At 37.6% G+C, this 22879-nt stretch overlaps 1 protein-coding gene across 1 annotated transcript; it reads right to left on the bottom strand.

The window, feature by feature from the left end:
* Nucleotides 1–776: 776 nt before the first annotated feature.
* Taf7 (TATA-box binding protein associated factor 7) lies at nt 777–22788 on the bottom strand. The gene is made up of 9 exons (XM_083119159.1): nt 22556–22788; nt 18311–18442; nt 14202–14282; nt 13348–13527; nt 11297–11501; nt 8664–8815; nt 6413–6638; nt 5321–5490; nt 777–1091 (listed from the first exon to the last, which is right to left on the bottom strand). Exons 1-9 carry the CDS (start codon nt 22655–22657, stop codon nt 1056–1058), a joined length of 1284 nt encoding a protein of 427 aa, XP_082975285.1. The 5' UTR covers nt 22658–22788; the 3' UTR covers nt 777–1055.
* Nucleotides 22789–22879: the final 91 nt, after the last annotated feature.

The following is a 22879-nucleotide window of genomic DNA, read 5'->3' as shown; positions in this document are numbered from 1 at the left end:
TTTTGACAGGCTAGTGGGTTTATGTCCCCGAGACATGTTGCATGGATTCTTCCACTGTGTGTCCTGTGCAGCTTTCCTGTACTGAGAACTGAATATATTATTTGAATTTATTCATTTCCTAAAATGGATTTGCTCTAAAAAATTGCACTGTCGTGACTCATGTTAAATTCTATGGCAATTTCATCAGTAGCGACTTGCTGCTTGTCTGCTGATTCACTGTCTCGGTTGCTAAGTTAACTGGTCTCCTACTTCGACGTTGTTCACTGACATTTTGCCTTCAGTTTTTAAATGTAACACACACCCAGATAATCAGGTGCAGGTCTACGGATCTGTATATAGCAGTGTGCTGTGAACACATATTTAGGAACTGTGGGGGGTAGGGTCCCACACATCCTTCTTGGCCATTTTGAAGGTAAACTGATCAGTACCATGCTCCGGCAGCCTTTACCCCCAGGGGCTGCACTTTCTTTCCCAAACACTTATGTAATCATTGCCAGGGTTTCCATTGCACTTCCTGAGATTTGTACATCATTTGGTGCACACTTGCCCTTGTTCTCAGATCCATTGTAGAATCACCTCTTGTACAAATCCATATAAAAAGATGTAAATGGTCCCTATATGGCACATTAAATTGTATACACTTGACTCCCAATATATGCCAGTACCACCATCTACCGTTGCATTGCACCACCACAACTGCCATTCATGCGACATCACCACTCTTGAAAATTCTGCATCATACCTTGCACATGCATAAAGAAATAATTCCACATTGGTACAATTATATAAATATTTATTTTAACTATTCCCAATGAATTAAATATTTCACAAAGTATGTTTTTATATATGCATATTTACACAAAAATTCAAACACACATAATGTCCACGTGTAATGTCAATAAGTTCAAATGAAAAATTGACCGCACTATATATGTCCATGATTCATTCCTTGTGTGTACAAAATATTTAAATGTTCATCTCTTCAATGCTTTCCACATGTTATCTTCTTGAAACCCCGTTTTTTTACTGCATTCCTAATCTTTCTCAGCCATTAGTCAAGGAAGTTGTAAGAGAGTACTGAGTTCTTGGTACTAGAAAATAGTAATAGGACGAAAGTATTAGTTATGGCATAACTAAATATCCTATATCTTCAGTAGTTTGACAGTGGAAATATTTTCTTTTTGCTCCTCTACACAAGCAAACCACTCACTATGTACTGGCTAGAAGCAGCTTTATATAACTCATTTTAAAACTGAACAAATGGAAAAATCCTCACTTTAGTCATATAGCACAAGTGTGTATATATCTGTGTTTCTGCAGTATTAGAATAAGTAGCATGCAACTTACCATCCCCCAAAGACTAAGAAGTTTCTAACATAAAGACACATTTACTTCTAACTTAATTAAATGGATTGGAAACCCCCTCCTCTTCACAGCATGACACAATCAGGTTTTATGGGATGGTAATTACAAAAGGAGTATAGAGATGATGGAAAAAGTCATGTGACCTTGTTGGCCTTTTCCCTCATGATTGAATCAGTCACACGAACAATTTCGTACAGTCAACGGCAAAGATAATGGTAGGCAAATTGTCCACCACCATTTTCATTACTTTTTAATTCTTCATCCTGTGTTGTTTTAAGGAATGAAACTATGTTGGTTCGAAGCAGCCATTGTTCTCTGCTTATTGATGTCCTTATTTCAATTCATTGTCATCACATTGTGTAATACAGACCGAATGAAAATGGTGGTGGACAATTTGCCTACTGTTTCTTTCGCCATTGGGTGTACCAATAATTTTACTGGCAGAAGCGTAAATTTGGAAAAAAAATGTTTTTGACTTCTAGAATATAGTAGTGACACCTTTTATGAACAGATGGAAGAGTTTTCTACACCATACTCATTTTCATCATGAATAAGTTTTAGTCACTGTTTCGATCAAGTACAATTGTAATACAGTTTGCTGTGGAAGGAATTGGAAACTTAAAATACAGATTTAACAAGATACAACATAGCAGTAATGGTGCTAATACAGGAACTTCCATGTAGCTTAATTGTTAGCACTCTTGCCTGAGGTGTGACCAGTCTCAGGTACAATTCGTGATGGAAAGTCCAAATTTTCAGTGTCAACCCAGCATTGTGAATTGAACTAAGAAATGGTGCAGTAGTGGATTTCAGTATCCAAAGCCACAAAACAACACAGTAGGAGACTGCAGTGCGCTGAGCATGTATCTTGCAATGTAAAATAGCTTGGTAGGCCTTGGCCCTTCAAGGGCTGTTGTGCCATGAAGTTTAGTCCCAAAATAGGTCTCGTAGCATGTGCATTGTTGGAGACAATGTACAGACGAGGACAAGAATATCATTAAGTACTACACAGGGTGTATGCTGTTACATAAGCACATTGCAGCTCTGGGCTTTGCTGAAGGTAGTATGGTAAATGCAGACCGTTACTATGAAAGTGACATAGTTGAAGGCTGAACAACATTCACCTTCTTCTACTTATGTACATGGCATTCGTCAGACCCATTCTAGAAATTGTTTAAATTATATTATAACTATGAAAATCTATTGAACAAATTAAAATTTGAATCGCCTTTCATCTAGAAGAAACAAAAATTATCACAATTTTTTTGTGAAGATCTTGGAAGAATATTACTGTCCCTTTGCTTTAATCCAAAATATCTATAGGAGCTACAACGTATCATGTAAGAAAAAAAGGAGCGTCATTAACAACCTGTAAAGAATGTTAAAAAAAATATATTTTCTAAATTCTCAGTCAGCAATTATAATGATTTTTAACTGATCCTAAAGATCACATTGTATTTTAATGTATTTATTATGTATGGGTGTGGCCCCTGTGGCTCAGTCGGTAACGCGTCTGACTACCATGCTCAAGGTCCCGGGTTCGATCCCCGGCCGGTTCAAATCCGGGAACTTTTCTAACGGTGGAAGCGGCCCCGGCGCCTACCCAGCGTCGAATAACATGGGTACCTGGGGGAAACCCTGGGGGGTAAAGGCGGTCAGGGGCGTGATGCTGATCACATCACCTCCACTCACGACCGGATCAAGAAAGTGTGGGGCGTTACCCCCACACCCCCTATACGCCTTCATGGCGTGGTGCTAAGCACAGGGGAATACTTTACCTTTATTTATTATGTATATTCTACTGTATTTTGTATTGCTCCTTTACATTTTAGTTACCACCTCATTAAATTTATTATTCTAAATTTCTAACATATATATTCTTACATGAACGTACTGCTTTACTAAGCTTGTTGACTGTTTTGCAGTAGGATAATAAAGGGTGTTCCATATAGGATGCCGAATTTGAATCGAGTGCTATTGTTTTGTTTCGAGGTTGGCAGACCTGTTCTTATCAATGTTGGTATCTTTTGTCATGCCGATTAATGTAGCCTCAATTGTTTTGACTCGTTTGTTGTGGTTACGATATGAAACAGTTTACGATTGAGCAACGTGTTCTCATTGTGAAGACATTTTACCAAAGTGGTGAAAGTGCAACGCAGACAGTGCAAAAACACCTAATGAGTCTGGTTTGCAGACTAATGTTGAAGTTCAACTGGTTCAGTATCAACAGTGAAATTGTCTGGGCGGAATCGTTCTTGCTGGACAGAGCAACAAATCCCTGTCGTGCAACAGAGTGTCACTGCCAGTCATCGACGTTTGCAGGAGTTGAACATTCCGACTACTTCGTTACATCGAATTTTGCATAAAGATTTTCATATGCATGCGTACAAAATCCAAATTACCCAACATCTGAAACCTGCTGATCATGAGAAGTGAAGGCGATTTGCAGCTTGGGTTATGAATAGACTGGCACCGGATGAAGATTTCACCGAAAAAACGATCTTCAGTGACGAGGCCCACTTTCACTTCAGTGGATTTGTCAATAAACAGAACTGCAGAATATGGGGAAATGAAAATCTTCGAATAATCCAGGAGCGTGAAATTCATTTCAGGATGACGAGGGGAATGCAGTTACCGTTACATGATATCCAATCGGTAGTGGCTTACCCTTGAAAATGTGGAGGTTAACAATCTCTGGTTTCAGCAGGATGGAGCAACCTGCCATTCGTCACATGAGACCCTTGCCTTACTTCATGAAAAATTCCCGCAACGAGTGATCTCTTTGCACGGGGACCAGGAATGGCTGGCAAGGTCATGTGATCTTACACCGTGTGATTTCATCTTATGGAGGTTTGTGAAATCACAGGTGTACGCCAACAAACCACAAACCCTTTTGGAACTGAAGGCAGAAATCATACGGGTGATTGGAGGCATTGGGACAAACATCTGCGAGAGGGTTAATAATTTTGTGGAGCATATAAATGCATGCAGACTCAGTAGGGGTGGACATATGCCTGACATTGTCTTTCATACGTAAATGGGAGATGATACTGCTTACATATATGTGCAATATAACTATTTTCATGATATTTACCTTATTTTTATTTAATTCAGCATCCTATACGGAACACCCTATATAAGCTTAAATAAATAAAAAATAAAAGGCTACCATTTGACAAAAGATAGCATGCCTTCTGCATTCTAGCGTTTCACTTACTAAGGACAATGTGAGCACAAACAGTGGCAACAACAGCATCTCGCACACACTGAACAGCCCTGACCTGGTACCCAGTGACTTCCACTTCTTGCCAGATTGGAAGGTGCTGAGTGGAAACCATTACACCAGCAGTGCCGACACAAAATGCCACACTCAAATGTATGCAAGGGATGGACTTTTAAGAAAGTTTCCAAGCTGGTACCTACTGCTTCAGTGTCGGCATCTTATCTTCTTGCCCATAATGACATTTGTCAGCAGACTGGACACCCACCATTATGTCAGTAAAATTTATTTTCGAACTATTGCATGCACTTAAATGCAAATGTAAGTAAGGTCTACATGAAGTTTTCTGTACATGTGTGCTAAGCTTGACATTTATTCACAAATGTTAAAAATGGAGACATATTGAATGATGTATTCATTTAATCAACTACTTTACAAGTGCAACTGATTCTACTGTTACCAGGACAATTAGAGCTTGCAGTTATGAATGAATGGCCACTTATTATCGTGGAATAAAATTAAAATTAGCATGAGCTGCACAAAATCACAGCTCTGTAACATTATTGAGTAAATGTTTCTACGCCAGTTAGAACAAAAAAAACAACATGGATGCACGATTTACACATGGGATGTTTTCTTTTTAAACCGTCAGTTCGTTCATTCGTGCGTGTGTGTGTGTGTACACATGACCATAAAATTAATTTATTTTCTGGGGTTTTCTTTTTAGTCACTCACCTCCTGTTCCTTCTGTAACTGTTCATTCAGAAGTGAATCCAGAATTTCTTGAAATCTTTGTCTCAATGCGTAGTTCTCTATGTTCAGAATCTCCATCTCTTGTTGCTGACGTTTTGACCTTAAATCTGCCAGTTGCTGCTGCAATGTCTCCAGCCTAGCTCGAATGGCAGCTGTTGATAAAAACATTATATCAATATGTGAAAATGCAACGGTAACTTTTAGTTTTACACATAAGTGAATCTATTAAGTTGCCAATTTTGGGAACTATGCAATTTCTAATACTTATAAACATGGAGAATTTTGCATGTATTCTTACATCTTTTGATTGAACAATAGTGATGAAATTCAAGACAGAGCAGCGCATGTCACTTGACGATTTGACCAATCAAATGCATGCTTGTGCAGCTTGTTATGCCTCTACGGTGTGAAACATTGCTGTTGATTCATTCGTTCCTGAGTGACATGTGTCACTTGTCACTTTGATGTGAAATTTCTTTTAGTGAGGATTTCTATCCAAGACCTCCAGCATCACAGCAACCAAAAATTGAATAATAATAAAATGTGTAATATACAGTGGAACCCAGTTCTTCAGTTTTATATTTCCCTGCATTATGCATTCAATCTTTGTGATGCCAACAGAGCAACATGCTATAAAAATATCCTCGATTTTACATTTTCCCACATTTTAAGTTTGTTCACGTTGGTCCCCTGAAAAACATAAAATTGAGGTTCCACTGTATTCAGTATATATTAATTTCATACCATGTTTGTTCCTAGAAAGCAAAGAAACATTGGTTTGATGTGTACATAAGTTTTGGCACCTAGATGCTACACATTAGAACAAATGGTGCCTAAATATCAAAATCTAGTTTTGCATTGTGAACTGTAGTAACTTTTTTGTTCTGATGAATTTTAAATTACTACCCTGTTCAAGTAATGAATACTGGTCCAGTTACAGTAAGTTTATTTATGTTTATCCACAGGTTAATCATAATGATGGTAGGATGTGCCATTACGAAATGCCACCTAAACAGAGAAATATGTTTATAAGTACACTAGTAACATCACAATAAAAGTAATTCATTTACTCACATTTTGAAAGCTGTCCTGCATGATACTCATCACCTTCAGATGCCTCATTTTTAATTTCAAAATCAATTGCAAGAGGTTCGGCCTTCATATTGTAATTGCTTTCGACAATTTCCGGTTCGTGTTTCATCGAGGATGAAGGAGGCTTGGCAGGCCTTTCATATGAGCCTCTTGAACTAAACATCTCTTTGCTGAATTGTGTGACTAGAGGTCTACTGTCAAGTGGATCCTGGAAGAAATTAAAATTATAAATATTAATCATAACCTCCAGTTGGTACAGTATCTAGCTGCCAGGCTAGAGAACCATGTTTGATTTCTTGGGTAGCTGATCTGATGTGGGAATATTTTTGACAATGGCCCTCTGGGGCTCACTTACCCTCCAATCAATGGGGAGCACCTGTAATGTGGTGCTGATCACATGAATTCCAATATGGCTGGCATCAAGAACGTGTGGAGCCTACCTCCAGTATGCACAGGAGATAACTTTACCTTCTTCTTTAAAAGATATTCCACACATCATTTCTTTCCTGTTTTAACACAGTTTATGTTATTAAATGTAGTTTTTGTATTTGGTGATCACAAAATGGTGTAATACACAGGGTCTACACACATACAAACGTTTTTTCCTCACTTGAAAACTTTGATAATTACACCACCAAACATGAGCAGTTACTAAGGGATGTATCCCACCCAATAATTCAGAAATCGTACATTATGTATATACGAGATATTTGTGTATTATACAAAATGTCTCATTAATACACTTCTGCAGCCAAATGCAACTTGACAACCAGGTATGTTTACAATTCTTAACTTCCTTTCTTTAAAAACAAAAACATTTGACAGCTGTAGAATGAAAAACTGACTAATAATGATAAATTCTAAAATAAATGAATTGCTCACACTTCATTCGAACTCTTATCAACTAGAATTGTTGGATTACACTGCATTTGCTGCTATTTAACCTTTAGCAGATGAATGGGATATTTATATCCTGTACAGGTATTTCTGTTGATGGATGGTATACATATATTCCAACACCATGGTAGCAATTAACGTACCATTTTTTTAAAACCACACGATATTACAGTTCTGTCTTTTTTGTTCATTAGTACAGATATGAAGGTATGACATACTCATATTACAAAACAATATATCTATTGATGAAGTTTTCTCGGGATATCAGCCAGGTGATTTCCGGATAGCCACTCGGAAGCCTATCCGGAAATCACCTGACTGATATCCAGAGAAAACATCATCATTTGCCACCAGGAAAGCTTCAAGAATATATCCATTGTTACTAACAAGTGTAGATTGAAAAAGTCCTTTAATACCCCTTGATAAATTTATAAAAAGGGCTTTAACTCCTAAACCACTGCTTTTATCTGAAAAAAATTAAAGTTTACATGTAATAATGCACAAAAGCAATAATTTAACGTGTGACAATCAGGTATCCATGGGGTACGTATTTGAAATTTGTCCATACCATGTGGCAGCAAATAAGATGCCGCTTCTTGAAAACTACACATGATATTTCAGTTGTTTTTTTTTTTTTTTTTTGTTCATTAGCATATATATAAATACTGGAATTACAAAACAATATATCCATTGTTACTATTGAAAGTCCTGAATTTTTCTCTGTAAGGTAGCAACATGGTTCTTATTTTTTTGCACATGAAGTATCAGCCTGTTTTCAATGGAAGTTTGCATGGTTGTAGGAATGCCCCACTCTTATGTACTACATTTTTCATTCACTTCGGTCTATTGTGGTGGCCACAGGGGCCAATTTTGTTTTTTATAAATTCATTTTTCTTCTTCCTTTAACACTCACTATTGGGCACAATGTATAAATTTTACCTCCACTAAAAGCCCTGTCTTTAAGAGAGAAAACAAAACAGCTTTCATCACTCTACGACAATTAGTTCTCGAGATACATTTTTTTGTACTTTGTGGCAAGTTTGAAAAGGTCCCGTCTGCAGAGAGTTTACCCTTGCACGAGGGTCCATCCACTAAAGGTTAAATAATAAATATGGTAAAATTCACTAATAAAGAAATCAATGCCAAATTTATGTTCATTTCACATGCATGTAAACATGACAAAGATGTATCATTCTATATACACACAAAACTTTCTTACAACTATGAATGCTTTCCAGTATTGTAGTGTTGTCGAATCACTACTAATCACTAATCATTTATCAGTAATGTTTCAGTTCACAATTTTAGTGAACTAATTAATTACATTTCCACTCACCTGCAAGGAAGTAGCCACTGTGGAATCTGACATTCGACTGTCTTCTGCTGACAACCTGCTATTTTCTTCTTCCAGTTCCATTATATTAATGTTGGTATTATCTTCTTCCTCTTCGGAGTCACTAACAGGCTCTCCAAATATATCATGTTCAGCTGCAAAAATACAATGATCAGATGAAATACTGGCATCCCATGTATGCAACAACTGATTAGAGACATATACAAGTACAGCAAAACCTAAAGTATACACTTTTCAAGATTTTGAAGATGAAAACTTTAAAATGCAAGAAAATGTAAAAATGTGAGAATGTAAAATCGGTAATTCAATTATGAATTATAATGACAAACACCCACTGCCATCAGCTGAAGAGGCATTAAGACTAATTTAAGTAAATGTACAAAACATAATTAAAGATGACTGAAGAGAAAGTTGAATTTTTAAAGAAAAGACTTGCACATTTGAAACAAAATTAATAAGGGGAAGAAGGGGGGGGGCAATGTGAAATATTGGCCGATACCGATTAAGTACCAACATAAAATTAAAAAGTAAAGTAAAGTACTCCCCTGTGCTTAGCACCACACCATGAAGGCGTATAGGGGGTGTGGGGGTAACGCCCCACACTTTCTTGATCCAGTCGTGAGTGGGGGTGATGTGATCAGCATCACGCCCCTGACCGCCTTTACCCCCCAGGGTTTCCCCCAGGTACCCATGTTATTCGACGCTGGGTGGGCGCCGGGGCCGCTTCCAACGTTAGAAAAGTTCCCGGATTTGTACCGGCCGGGGATCGAACCCGGGACCTTTAGCATGGTAGTCAGACGCGTTACCGACTGAGCCACCGTGGCCACAAATATTTTTTTTGTTGAATATGAGGTTCGTTAACCTCCTTAATTATTGTACATAATTGTGATTGTAATGAATTCTGCTTTGGAGAAAAACTACGTATTTACAGACTTTTTACTTTACAAAACTAGGACATATTAAGAGGCACACATCATTAGGTTAAAATCCAATATTTCACCACGAGCACTTGGTTTCTTTGTTGACATTTAAAAAGGAGCACTTACATGTGGAGGTCTTAACAAAATACATATAAACAGGTAGAAAGAGGGCAGAGGGGTTGCAAGTGATCGCAAACAGGTGGGAAAGCTGAAATAAAATTACTATCTGTCCCACAATGTACTGTCACCCGTGAAATAAAAGTTGATGATCTAGGTATTCCAGAAGCAAAGATACAAAGGCTGGTGCAGAGAAGGTGAGACAGATTTTTTCCTGGCTTGGAAACACTGCCTATGGTTTCGACACTAGTCGCCTCGTGTAGGATGACTCATTCTGTTTCTGTAGCAAGTTGCCACATGTTGCGAAACCACGTTAGTGAGCAGCTGTGTTGATTTACGTGGAACGTGTTTCGTTTACCCCTCCAGGTTTTTGTGTATAACACTGCTTTTCGCGATGAGTATTCAAGATGAACAGCGACATGCCATAAAATTTTGTTGGTGTTTAGGAAAAAGTGCTGCAGAAACATATGGAATGTTTCAACAGGCATATGCCGATCAAGACAGACTGAGTAGAGCCACAGTATTACCAAGGAGTCATTGAGACTGTGCGCCAGCATGTAGCAAAAAAGAGGCCGCATTTGAAGAACTCCTTCATATTGCACCACGATAATGCATGCCCGCATACCACGTAGACTTTTCAGGATTACACGACGAAGAGAAAAATATAAATTTTCCCGGCCTTGCACTTTTGGCTATTTCCACTTTTAAAGGCCGCTTTACGTGGTCGTCATTTCATGACGAACAAAGAAGTGATCACCGCAGTGCAAGTTTTCTTCAGTTCGCTACCTGACGACGAATTTTCAAAGACATTCACAAAGTGGCAGGAGCGTATGGATGCTTGCTTAGCTGTCAATGGTGCCTATTTTGAAAAAGATGTACGTCTACTCGATATCGCTAATTCTGAATAAAAATTTTGTGGTTTGTAATTTTTTTGTTTCATTTTAATGATTCTTGGAGGGGTCCATGTACATGTTTGTCTTTTAACTCCTACGCAGTCACAACTTTTTGACCTATTGCACTCATTTTGGTCTCAATCGGCAGCTAATGAACCAAATTTTCACCCTAGTACATTTGCTAGCCAATGGAGGTCGTTGTTTTTCTATACAGGAATTAGTCTCACCTTCTCTGCGACAGCCTTTGTATATACATGAAAAATGTAGGAAAATTGATGTCCCAGAAAATATTGTCAGAGGATACAGGCAACATTGATCTTAGGAAATATTGGATTGTAACCTTACAATGTGCCTAGGTGCATACCTTTTTAATATTGTAATATCAGCATGTGGGGTGCTTCAATTAAAATGACAGATGTTGCACTAAGTTACCCATTATTGGATCAGTACAATTATAGGATATATCTAATTAGAGTACCTACTAGCCTGTCACATACCTAATAAATATCTACATACGAAATAGCATAGACATCTTAATAAAATTTTCTTCCCATTTTGTTAAATCAATATATATGATAAAGAGGTAAATATTCTAATAATCACACACCTCACAATACAAACTGCTCTACCACAGTTATCCCTGCATTTGTAAAACATATGTACAAGTTAATAAGAGAGCTCATACCGAATCCACCACTGAGTTGATTGCTTGTCTCTAATGAAGTGTCACCATCTTTTCCTGTTGTACTTCCTCCCATTTCTTCCTTTACAAGCCCGTGTTTGATTTTCTCATCATCCTCATTGATCACTTCCCACTTGACATTTACTGCATCATTGTCCACTCGCAGGAGACGCTTAACTTCTTTCTCTATTTCAGGAGCTTCAACATACTGCAAATTAAGTGCAATAAGCAGTAGCACATACAAAAATGAACCAATTGGTGTAATACACTGCAATATAATTATTAGAATTAGGGCTTGGAAGTTGAAGATCTAAGAATCCTTTAAAAATTGCCTACAAAATTACTTCAGATATTAAGGGATAAGCTTGATTTTTAAAAATAAATGGCAAAAGAGACATGTACTTGTGAAAGTACTGGTGATTTCAACTATGGAAGCTAAGGGAGAGAATTTGGTCGGTGTTATTGTACAATATTAAGTCTTCGACTCGTTCCTTCCTGTCATAAGAAAATGACAGCTCTCACTCTCTGTACTTAGGTGGAAATACAAGATGGATTTCTGTTGTGGAAATCTGGAGGAAGCAGCTATGACCATAAAAGAGTACATCAGTGAAGAAACCTCAAAAACCTGCAAATGTTCTGAAAATAACCTATATATATATATATATATATATATATATATATATATATATATATATATATATAAAGGAAAATAAGCAAAAATAAAAGAACGTTTCCAAATTTTGACTGTCAGGAAACATTGTACTAAAGTTGCCTTGGTGGCTCAGCACATGAAGGGATCAACTGTTGATCTCACCACTGCAGTTTCTGCATTCAAGCTCCAGCCTAGGCATGGATGTTCTTTGTGAGTGTCCCTTCATTAATTTCATCTAATTATCACTCGTCCTTATTGTCACGATCAGCCAAAAGTGGCATAAAACCAACACTAAATAACAAAAATACAAATTGTTCTCCATAATCCCCCCTCCCCACCAAAAATATTACCATTTATTAACTTCCAACCCTTGCTTACAATCAAATATTCCAAATTATTGTGAACAATTTTAAATTGCTGCCATGCTCAAGTATTGGTATGGTTCCAAGTTGGTATTAGCTTAACCATGTCTCAGTAAAAATTCCCTACCATGAAAATCCTACTTCCGAAAGAAACATACATGCAACTACAAAAACAAATTGGAAATATCTCCTGCTACAATAAAACCTGCACCAGTTAGGTGGATCAATGTTAGTTATTTTTAAGAATCAAGAGTTTTGTAGACATGTTGAATCTTCGAAATGTACATCCATGCATGTCCCCTCTTTTTTCTCTCTCTCGTGGGAGGGGAACCCCACCACTCCGTAGCACGGCGCCAGCTGCTCGCACGCTTCACCTTGGCAGGGAACTAGGGCTTTCAACGGCCACTCAAGTCACCGTGGTGGTGGTTTTAACATGTTTTTTTCGAGAGTTTTAAGGGTTTTTAACAAAGGTAGTTTTCGAGCACTATGAACTGTTTTTAACCCAAACCTTTCACCTAGTATCCTCGCATGACACTTCTCCGACGTGGCTTGATGTTCCAAGCCTAAAATACGACCACCTGAAGAAGGAAGCAGTAAAGCTTCCGAAACGTAGTTTACAACGAATACATACTCACTTACGTAAGTAGACGAAATTCAATACTCTAACGTATTTTTGTTTATTCATAAAAACTAACAAAATGGTAGATTTTTGCACTAAGTTACAGGCTATAGGTATAGCAGATCAATAAATATATTGGAAATTCTACTGATCAACCAATATCCTCAGATATCAATGGAGTACTGATTAATCTGTCGCACTCCTAATATTTAAGCTTGTTGAATGAATACTTCAAAAGATGCAAATCTAAAACATTTAAAGATATCAGTTGGGGGTATGTGGGGCAAGACAATGCATTCATGTGCTTCTTTTAAAACTTAACAACATTTCTACCTTTGACTAACGAGTTAAAAACATGTGAAGCACCTCAAATCTAATGTAAAGTTATTTCAAAGAAATGGGAACAAAAAGTGATACGTACCGGTACTTTTTTCTTTAACGTCTTTCTAAACCTACGTCGACGGATATTTTTAAGAGAGGGTGTTATACCATGTGGCCACAGGAACTTTTTGTCAACTTTATTTGGATCCTTCTTCTTTGTTTTGCTGGGTGATTCTTCATCTGTTGTCGTCTGATCATCATCTTCTTTGCATATTAACATCTGCAAACAAAAATTGTGTTTTTCAATTGGACAGCAATTTCAGTAGCCAACATGGTGTTCCAGTAAGGAACTTAGTTTCGTGCATTCAATTCAGTCATGGCTATACATGCCCACGGCTGGGAACATTATCTGGGTCCATCCACCTGACTGTGAACCAGCATAGCCACTGGTGCCCTTGTGGGAGCTTTTTGTGGGCCAAGGATGGGCTGATTTGTGTGAAGTGACTCTACGCACAAAATTCCTCCACCTTGCATCTCGAGGGCCTCGTTCGAGTATTTGTGGTTTCTGTCCCATCAAAGTCACCTGCATTTATAACTTGATTATTTTGCAGCACTATTTTACATCTCTAGATTGATTGCACTAACAAGGATGAATCCTTAATTTATGAAATAGATAAGCAAATGAATATGAAGAGGCATATATGCTTTATCCAGAATTCAAACATATTATTTTAACCATTTTGCCATGGAGGCTCACATCAGACTAATTTTGTAATAAGGAATGACTAAATTAAGTTAGTGAATGTAGTATTCATTCAGTTTATTTTATATTTCATTGATTACTTATTTGTAAAACCAACAACAACAAAAATGTATAATCTTAATATGCAACCTTTAATTTGTTCTTGTCATGTAATTACTAAAAAAAAATAAGATGTGATATTTGAAACTCACCTGGCAAATATCAGCTGTTTTATAAAAACTTTTATTATCAATCGTTTTTAAAGATTCAATAATTGTAGGCATGTCCACAACCTGGAAGGAAAGAATACAGGTTTACAATGTGCACAAAACAAAATGAGAAACAAAAATACTAATGTGTGTACCCAAAGCATGGAAGCTTTAAAAATTTCTCAAAAAACTTCTACACTCATTTTCTTAAACAAAACCATGGTCTCCCCTCTGCAGGCCCGTAGCCAGGCAGGGGCCAGGGGGGGCTCAGCCCCCCTGACACTGGCATCAGTTCCCCTTGACATTAGGTAAAACTATTTTGTGTAATTTGTTTCCAGTGAAGAGTGAACATGTAGACAGCTCACAACTTTAAAGATAAATCCACAGAACATGGACAGCAGCTATTACATTCGCTCATCTTGTTTATAAGCAGAAGTCTAAGTAGGTGCAAATATTTAGAAGATTATCTAGACCATATAAGTTCTTTCACAGGGGGCTTCTATAACTGTGCCTGTTGCAACCTCCCATTTAGAGAAAAATCTGTGACTTTGATGACATCAAGCAAATTCCCTTCGCATCATCATCAAAGGTCAACAGCTCCCAAGTTTTGGGAACGAAGGGGAGTGTCATTACTTTGGCTAGGGGTGAAATGTAGTGTAGGCAATGTGTTTGAATATTGTGCGTTTGTGTGTGATATATATATATCTGTATCATCTAATGTAGTATTGAGTGTGCAGTGGTCCCCAAAGTGTGCACCGTGGCTGGGTTTTAGTTGGTTGTTGGTTGATTTAGTGTTTTAAGTCCGCTTTATGCACAGTAAGGCTAATCGGGACTGGACCTACAGTTTAAAGTGGAATCCGAACCACTATGTGCCTCACCAGGTATCGAACCCGCGACCCCTTGATTATAAGGCGACAACGCTACCACTGCACCATCGGGGAGGCCCTGGCTGGGATTTAGGAGCACCGCAAAATGCTACATTATTTTCACTGAAATGATTGTTCCAAATATTTGCTTATAGTACTTGTTACATGTAAAATGTTTCTGAATTTGAAATATGTGTATATTTTTTAACTAAGGCAAGCAACCTAACCACACTAATTGGGAGTTGCAAGTGCTAGATAGGCCCACATTCTGACTAGGGTGCCTTGGAAAAATCTTGAAACACTAGGGGCACCATTAAACGAAAAAGTTTGGGAACCTCCACTGTAAGGAATGGACGGATTTCAGTATCTATCAATCAATTAACGCCCAAGAGAAGGTTTAAAAGATGTAGAAAATGTAGTATCTGTATGATATTTGTAAATTTTATATAAGTTTATAAGTTAATAACCCTCCCCCCTCTCCACAAACACACATCTTCATTTAGTACTGTTAATTTTTTAAAAAATTGACGGTTTACAAAGTCTCCTTGATAAACCGTGAGCCCCCCCACCCTCGGAGATCAATTCTAGCTACGGGCCTGCCCCTCTGTACATATTTAGCATGTTTCCACTTCAACACAAGAAAAAATCTCAAGTATATGTACTAAGATATTAAAAGGTAATGTAATTAGTGGATATTTTGTAATGGATAAATTTCTATTGCTCACTCAAATTTTGTGAAGCATGTACTCTGTTGTTTACTATTTATGCTTGTTTATTGTTTATATTTACAACTGCAAATACACACAGTGGAGTGTAACAACATACCAGGTGTCACTGAGGATTCCTACTACAATATAAAGTACAAGGCAAGGACTTGGACACAGCTGCATAAGATTAACAAGAATGTATATGTAACATACATGCTAAATTATGCTTTGAAGGGTACGGCAAAACAATAAAAGAAGAGAAGTGCAAGTAAAGAAAAAAAAAACATACCATATCCCTAGAGTAAGTGACCACATAATGGATATACTTGAGATTACATGATAGTGGTTTAGACCGTTAGGTGTTTTAAGTACAGCTGAGCCAATACCGATGCTGATGTATCGGTACTGGCCGATGCCAGTGGTATCAGAACATATCAGTTGGAATTTTTCAGCATTTTTGTATTTAATGGGGTTCACAAAACTGCCACCCAACACTTTCACGGAGTCTTATTATGCAAAATTCAAACTTTCTTTTTATTTTGCACAAAAACTATATATTTTGTGATTACATAATGTATATTTTAATATTCTGATATAATTCTTGAATATTCTAAAGCAAATTTCTTGCTAATTTAATGCATATTACTGGAGAAGAATATTTACACACCAATATTTATCAATACTTTGAACAAATTTTAATTATTGCAATTTTCAAGTAACAGTATCGGTGGGAATAGGTACGAGTATCAGCATTGGTTCAAAGTCATATTGGATCAGCCTTAGTTTTAAGAGTTTCTTGAAGATGCGGTGGCTTTGTTGATTGATTTGGTGTTTTAAGTCCACTTTATGCACAGATAGGCTAATCGGGACTGGACCTACAATTTAAAGTGGGATCCGAACCACTATGTGCCTCCACCGGATATCAAACCCAGGACCCATTGATTACAAGGCAACGACACTACCACTGCACCATCGGGGAGGCCCCATGGCTTTGTTGAGGCTTGCATACTGCATATGTGATTGAACTGTCTAAAGCCCCTGGACAGCGTTGATTGATTTGTTTTATTTTACTTCGAGTTTCTGCCAGTTTTATCTAACTGTGAAGATGAGGATGAAAGGTGATGAAGGGACAATCACAAATTCATAAGGGCAGGAGACAACACTAGTCCCATCAGAATTATACTGGCCATTGGTCCAGACACCACAGTCTCTTAGTCAGGGTGTACTACGTGAAAGTAAGTCAGGTTGACAATTGGGTGTCTTGAGAAAGATCACCCCTTACCTTCCTGTTACTTCCAAAAGATTTTGTTTTGGATCAGGAAAGTGCAAGTCTGTCATTGTAATGGACAGAATTGCCATAATTTAGGTGGTGTTAGGTGACAGTTGTGCTTCGAGTTTTTGGGTGATTGGGCATGAAGATTTTAATTGCCCTTTTTTTTCTTTTTGGTAATACGAAGAGTTCATCTACTTTTGTTTGTTCTGCCCCAGATTATGTTGAACAGCACAGAAATTAATATCCCCAGTTTTGTACAATCTAGACAAATATTTTCTTGAATGTTCACGTAAATACCGTTCAAGAAGAAAAAAACAATGCAAGTTTAAAATTTGCAACACTGGATCAGTATGGGAAGCTTTGTTTACCTGGCAGCTTTTGCAACGAGGGAGGCAAGCAGCCTAACAGCATACACACACTAGATAAACTGACTCGGAGTTGTTCACATGATATCGCACACACATATTAGAAGGTCTTATCCACAGCCCTTTACGACAGAGAATTCCTCCATTCGTTTTCCACCTTCATATTTTAACCTTTAAAACAATTTACTGTCTAACCAGTGCTGAGAGTCTTTTTTTAAATCCTTGACTAGCTTGAAGAATTTGTGCAAAGATGATTCAACTCTTTTAGAGAAGGGAATATCAGCTTTGCTTTGGAAGAACTCCACAGTAGTAGTAATAAACAATATACACAAAAATACAGACAGCACTATGGTTATATGAGTAACCATATCAACCTTACACACTATACCCTGTCCCAGCTAACTGTGGAGCAAGGCCGCGCATAGCGTCAAAGAAGCGAAGAAAATCGAATGGCCAAAGCAAAGCAGTACATGCTGCTGGAAAGGATGGTAACTGCAGTCGATTTCCCCGACTCCATGCAATTCCGTTCCTCTTACGTGTTCATTGGTGAAGCCGTCTTGCGTCACTACTTGCACAGAAACTTGTTTTTTTCGCCTACTTCACAGTTAGCTGGGACAGAATATAATCATCTCTGACTCTCAATTAGCATTGCCCTCTTATCAGCTTGCATTTTGTGTACAAAGTGCATTACATGCTTGCAACCTTTCATATGAAATTCATTGTTTGTTGACATAACCGCAAACAATAAACGATTAACACAGACACAAAAAAATTAAAAATCCGAGGGAAGCATCACGACTCAGGCTTATTTACATCTTGCAAACCAATTTAATAAAATTACCTGTATTTAACATGGTAAATATAGGTGCATAATTTATGAATGTTGTAAAAGATACAATACCTTAGCATGCATCAACCAGTGATCAAAACGGACTTCTCCATATCGCATATCATTCTCTAATTTGATGCCTAATCTGTCCTTCACATTCATTGTTCCACTTCTTAGTGTTTCTCTAAGTGCTTTGGCAGGTTCCTAACAAAGATAACAATAAAAACATATACTTAAAAAAGTCACTATGAAATGCACCCTAATTAATAATTAATACTGTATGGATTAATTATAATACCTTGTTGGTCTATTATAGAAACAATTATATTACACATTTTCACATAACCAATTAATAAGAACATGAAGATCTGCACAATGGGGAAGAATTACTTCAATTAATAAGAAGTTCATACTTACAATAATTTCAAACTGGACTCAAACTAACCATCTTCTGTAGCAAAATCATAAATATGAACTTTATCTTATGCCTGGAATACATAATTTTACAACATCCTTGGCTAATGTCTACAACCATCATAGTTTCAGTGACAACTTCTCATAAAGGTCACAAATAGCATAATTTCTTTCCTTTCCACCTTGAAATAGGGGGTAGGGCACAAAACCATTGAGGCCACCACCATTATACAGTGTGCGGCAGAAATAACTCCTGGATTTCATATGTAAATAACAAAACAAAGATAGATGTTATGCAAAATTTTATTTCACAGGTGAAAAGAACAAGGTTTACCATTGTGTGGAACATTTGCAAATAACAAAACGTACCACTGTGTTGCACAGTTACAACGAACAATATGCAGCATTTTTTTGTCAAGATTGCCACAAGTCACCATTCTGGGTGGCATTACTTCACTTTGTTTTGAAAATTATATCATCCAAATGCCGACCTGAACGGTCTACACATTTCTGAAGTCTCGCACTGAAGTTCTGCATCACCCTCTTAGTTATGTCTGGTGGTTTTGCTGCTACGATTTGCCCTCATCACTAGTGCCAGATTAGGTAGTGGCAAATCCTGGAGTTTCCCAGTACATATGGGAAACAAAATGGTAAACCTTGTTCTTTCCAACTGTGAAATAAAATTTTGCATACATCTATCGTTGCTCAGTTATTTACATATGAAATCTGGGAGTTATTTCTGCTGCACCCTGTAGTATCCTATAGCTGTGATGAAAAAGATGTAGGTACATAGGCACATTCCTGTCTCTTATTTTGGTGTGATCAGTATTGTATTGTCTTGTGACCAATATTCATGGTCATGTTTACATGTTCAAATATAACAATAAATGTAGAAATTCTTTTTCTATACAAATGTCTGAGGTACAGATAGATGTAGGCTACAACAAAAGCAATTAGTACATTCTAGACTAAAACTGATGATTAGAGACTGGATTTTAAAGGGCAAAATTTTACTCTAAAAAGGACCAAAAAAGAGAAAATTATTGCCAAAAATGGGAAATGAAAAAGAACTGTAGTTTATTTAGTTTTAGTTTAGTCTACTAAAAATATTATATTAAATGAAAGCACAATATATACCATTCATATACGAGCCGTATTTTTTAAGTAAGTACCGTTTTGATATATACAAAAAACAAGTAAACTTTTTGTAACCATTTTTATTGTTACATGAAAGACCACACTTTTATCTACTTTTCCACATAATTGCCAACAATATTAAGGCACTTATCATATCAAACAACAAGCTTTTGTATTCCGTCATCATAGAAGTTTGCCGCCTGAGTTGACAGCCACTGCAACATGGCCGTGAGCACAATTTTCGATAGTTTAAGCGTTCGGTAGCAATTTCGTAGATAACACTTCTTGAAACTTCAGGGAACTCCTCTAATAATGAAGAAATCGTGAAGCGTCTGTTCTCTTTCACTTTTTCGTCGACTTTCTGCACCAAATCGACAGTGATCACTGAGGGTCGCCCACTCCGCTCCTCGTCATGAACATCCTTTCGGCCATCTTTGAAAGCTCTTGCCCATTTGCGTACCATTCCATCACTCATAATGTTTTGTCCGTACACTTCACAAATCTGACGGTGAATTTCAACTGCTTTCACGCCTTTAGCACTAAGAAAACAAATAACAGCGGGTATTTCACAGTCGGCGGGATTCTCAATCGGCGGAGGCATTTTAAATACACAAAAGCAAATGTATACACGATCGATTGTTGCCGCAATGGCATCTGTGGCTTGCCAACAGATGTAGGTACACAGTGTGCATGCACGGGACACTGACCGCAGCGCTGCAGCGGCGGAATTTCAAAACGGTACTTACTTTAAAAATACACCTCGTATAAAAAGGGATACATTACATTTCATAAAATAAAAAAAAATTGCAAGAAATTTAATGTATCCCTTTATATGTGAATGATATATACCTACGTGGTATCATTTAAAATATATATTGCAGACAGAGAGCTCTGTTGGATTTTTATGTGAGGCTTGAAAGGGGTTTTGTGCTTGAGACTAGATGTTATGTGATCAGGTGTTGCAAGCATTTAGGTACATTATTTCAATGTTAAGAATCTAAACCTGATATATCTAACCTAACAACAGAATAATTTTGAGATGTTTGACGTATGCTAAGAGCCCTAAACCTGACCTGTCCAATGGGCCTCCCCGATGGTGTCGTGGTAATGAAGTCGCCTTGTAATGAAGGGGTCCTAGGTTTGATACCCACTGGAGGCACATTCTTTTGGATCCCACTTTAAACTCTAGATCCAGTCCCAATTTGCCTATCTGTGCATAAAAGTGGACTCAAAAACTGACCTCTATAACCTAACAATCAAAGCATTTTGTAACATATCTCCTCGCACACCACGCATGTAAAGCAGATGGCAGCAGCAGTATCCAAGACAACACTAAACCAATGGGTGCTCACAAACAAAGAACTATGTAGGATTATACATTGTAAAAAATCACTCTCCAGAAAACTCACAGCAATTAATCACTAAAACTCCGAAGTAGGTCTTAACAGACACAAACAGAAATCGAACCATGTAAAAAAAAGAGCGAATTAAGAATATAGAGAATGTCTCCAATTTTGTTAATTTTTGGTATAAAGGTAAAAAAAAAAGGTAACGTGCTCCCCTGTGCATAGCACTATGCCATGAAGGCGTATAGGGGGTGTGGGGGTAATGCCCCACACTTTCTTGATCCGGTCGTGAGTGGGGGTGATGTGATCAGCATCACGCCCCTGGCCGCCTTTACCCCCCAGGGTTTCCCCCAGGTACCCATGTTATTCAACGCTGGGTGGGCACCGGGGCCGCTTCCATCGTTAGAAAAGTTCCCGGATTTGAACCGGCCGGGGATCGAACCTGGGACCTTTAGCATGGTAGTCAGATGCGTTACCGACTGAGCCACTGCAGCCACCTTTTTCTTGGTATACTAACTAAACTTGTTTTTTTTTTTTCTAACTACGAATCTGTTGTTAAAAAGCGGGCGTCACATATGAAAATAAAGAAAAAAGGCGATATAAGTGGATTTTTGGTACCAAATTTTTTTTACAGCTGTTTCACATTGTTTCAGGAACAGAAACTAAGATTGCCTAACCTAACCTTACCGGAAATGGTTCGTGGGGCTATCCGTGAATGGGTTGTGGGGCTACCTGTGCATGGTTCGTGGCAACATCTCCGAACAACGTCATTACACACAGGCAACATCCGGCTGGAAGAAAATGGATGCAACAGCTTTCGTGCATGGGTAACACATTTATGTTGCAACACTGCAAACCCTCTGATCATGTCAAATCTTGACTACATATTGTGTGTGTGAGGAACGAACAATAATTACTCGATATGTGTAAAATTGAAGCTATTTTCGTGAAAGAAGCGAAATCCCACCTTAAACAGTGTTTCGGAATGCGTAATAGGTAAGTACGAATGTAAAAAATGACGAAATGAACAAGTGAAATGTGTTTTCCCTATACTATACTGTTACCCCAATGTGAAGAAAATGGAATTTCATACGTTTTGAGGATACTTAACATTTAATTAAATAAGTTCTAATAAATACTAGTATATATATCCTAAGAAATATATGCACGATCCACCACTGCTTAGTCTGTAGAAATGTAGAAATTTATCCTGGGTGGATATTTGGCGAGATGTTAAACGTCTTTTTGTTGTGGTTTCTGCATTTTTCGATGTTGCTTTTGACAACTATTAACACCATACTAAAATACGCAGTTGTAGTGTATAAAATCCGCCGTATTTAGTGTGAATTTAATATGTGTTAGAAATCTACTTAATTTGACTTTAACAATTGCAAAAAATGATAAAAAAAACCCAACTTACTGGGGGTAAACGCATAACAAATTGACATTCTAATTCCGCTGGAGGTTCCGACTCACGTCTTGGTTCAATAGTTCTAATAGTAGGTCCAGGAGGGCGTTGCATGTTCCTTGCAAACTAGAGCACTGGAGTCTATTAATTTAATTACAGTTAACCAGCAACGAAGTTAATATAAAAACACTGTACTAAGGCGCTGTAACTGTACCAAAACAACACTTCAGTGATTTCGGCTACTTTTTGTTATTACAAATTGACCCTAAACAGCGTGTGCGCCGTGTCACCAATATACACCATTATAGACCAAACGAAAGTCCCTATAATTTTATC

This window comes from Lepisma saccharinum, chromosome 3 (genome assembly GCF_977018435.1).
Source record: "Lepisma saccharinum chromosome 3, izLepSacc3.1, whole genome shotgun sequence".
Classification (NCBI taxonomy): Eukaryota; Metazoa; Arthropoda; class Insecta; order Zygentoma; family Lepismatidae; genus Lepisma; species Lepisma saccharinum.
Note: the sequence above shows the minus strand (reverse complement) of the source record. Positions and strands in the feature narration are given on the sequence as shown.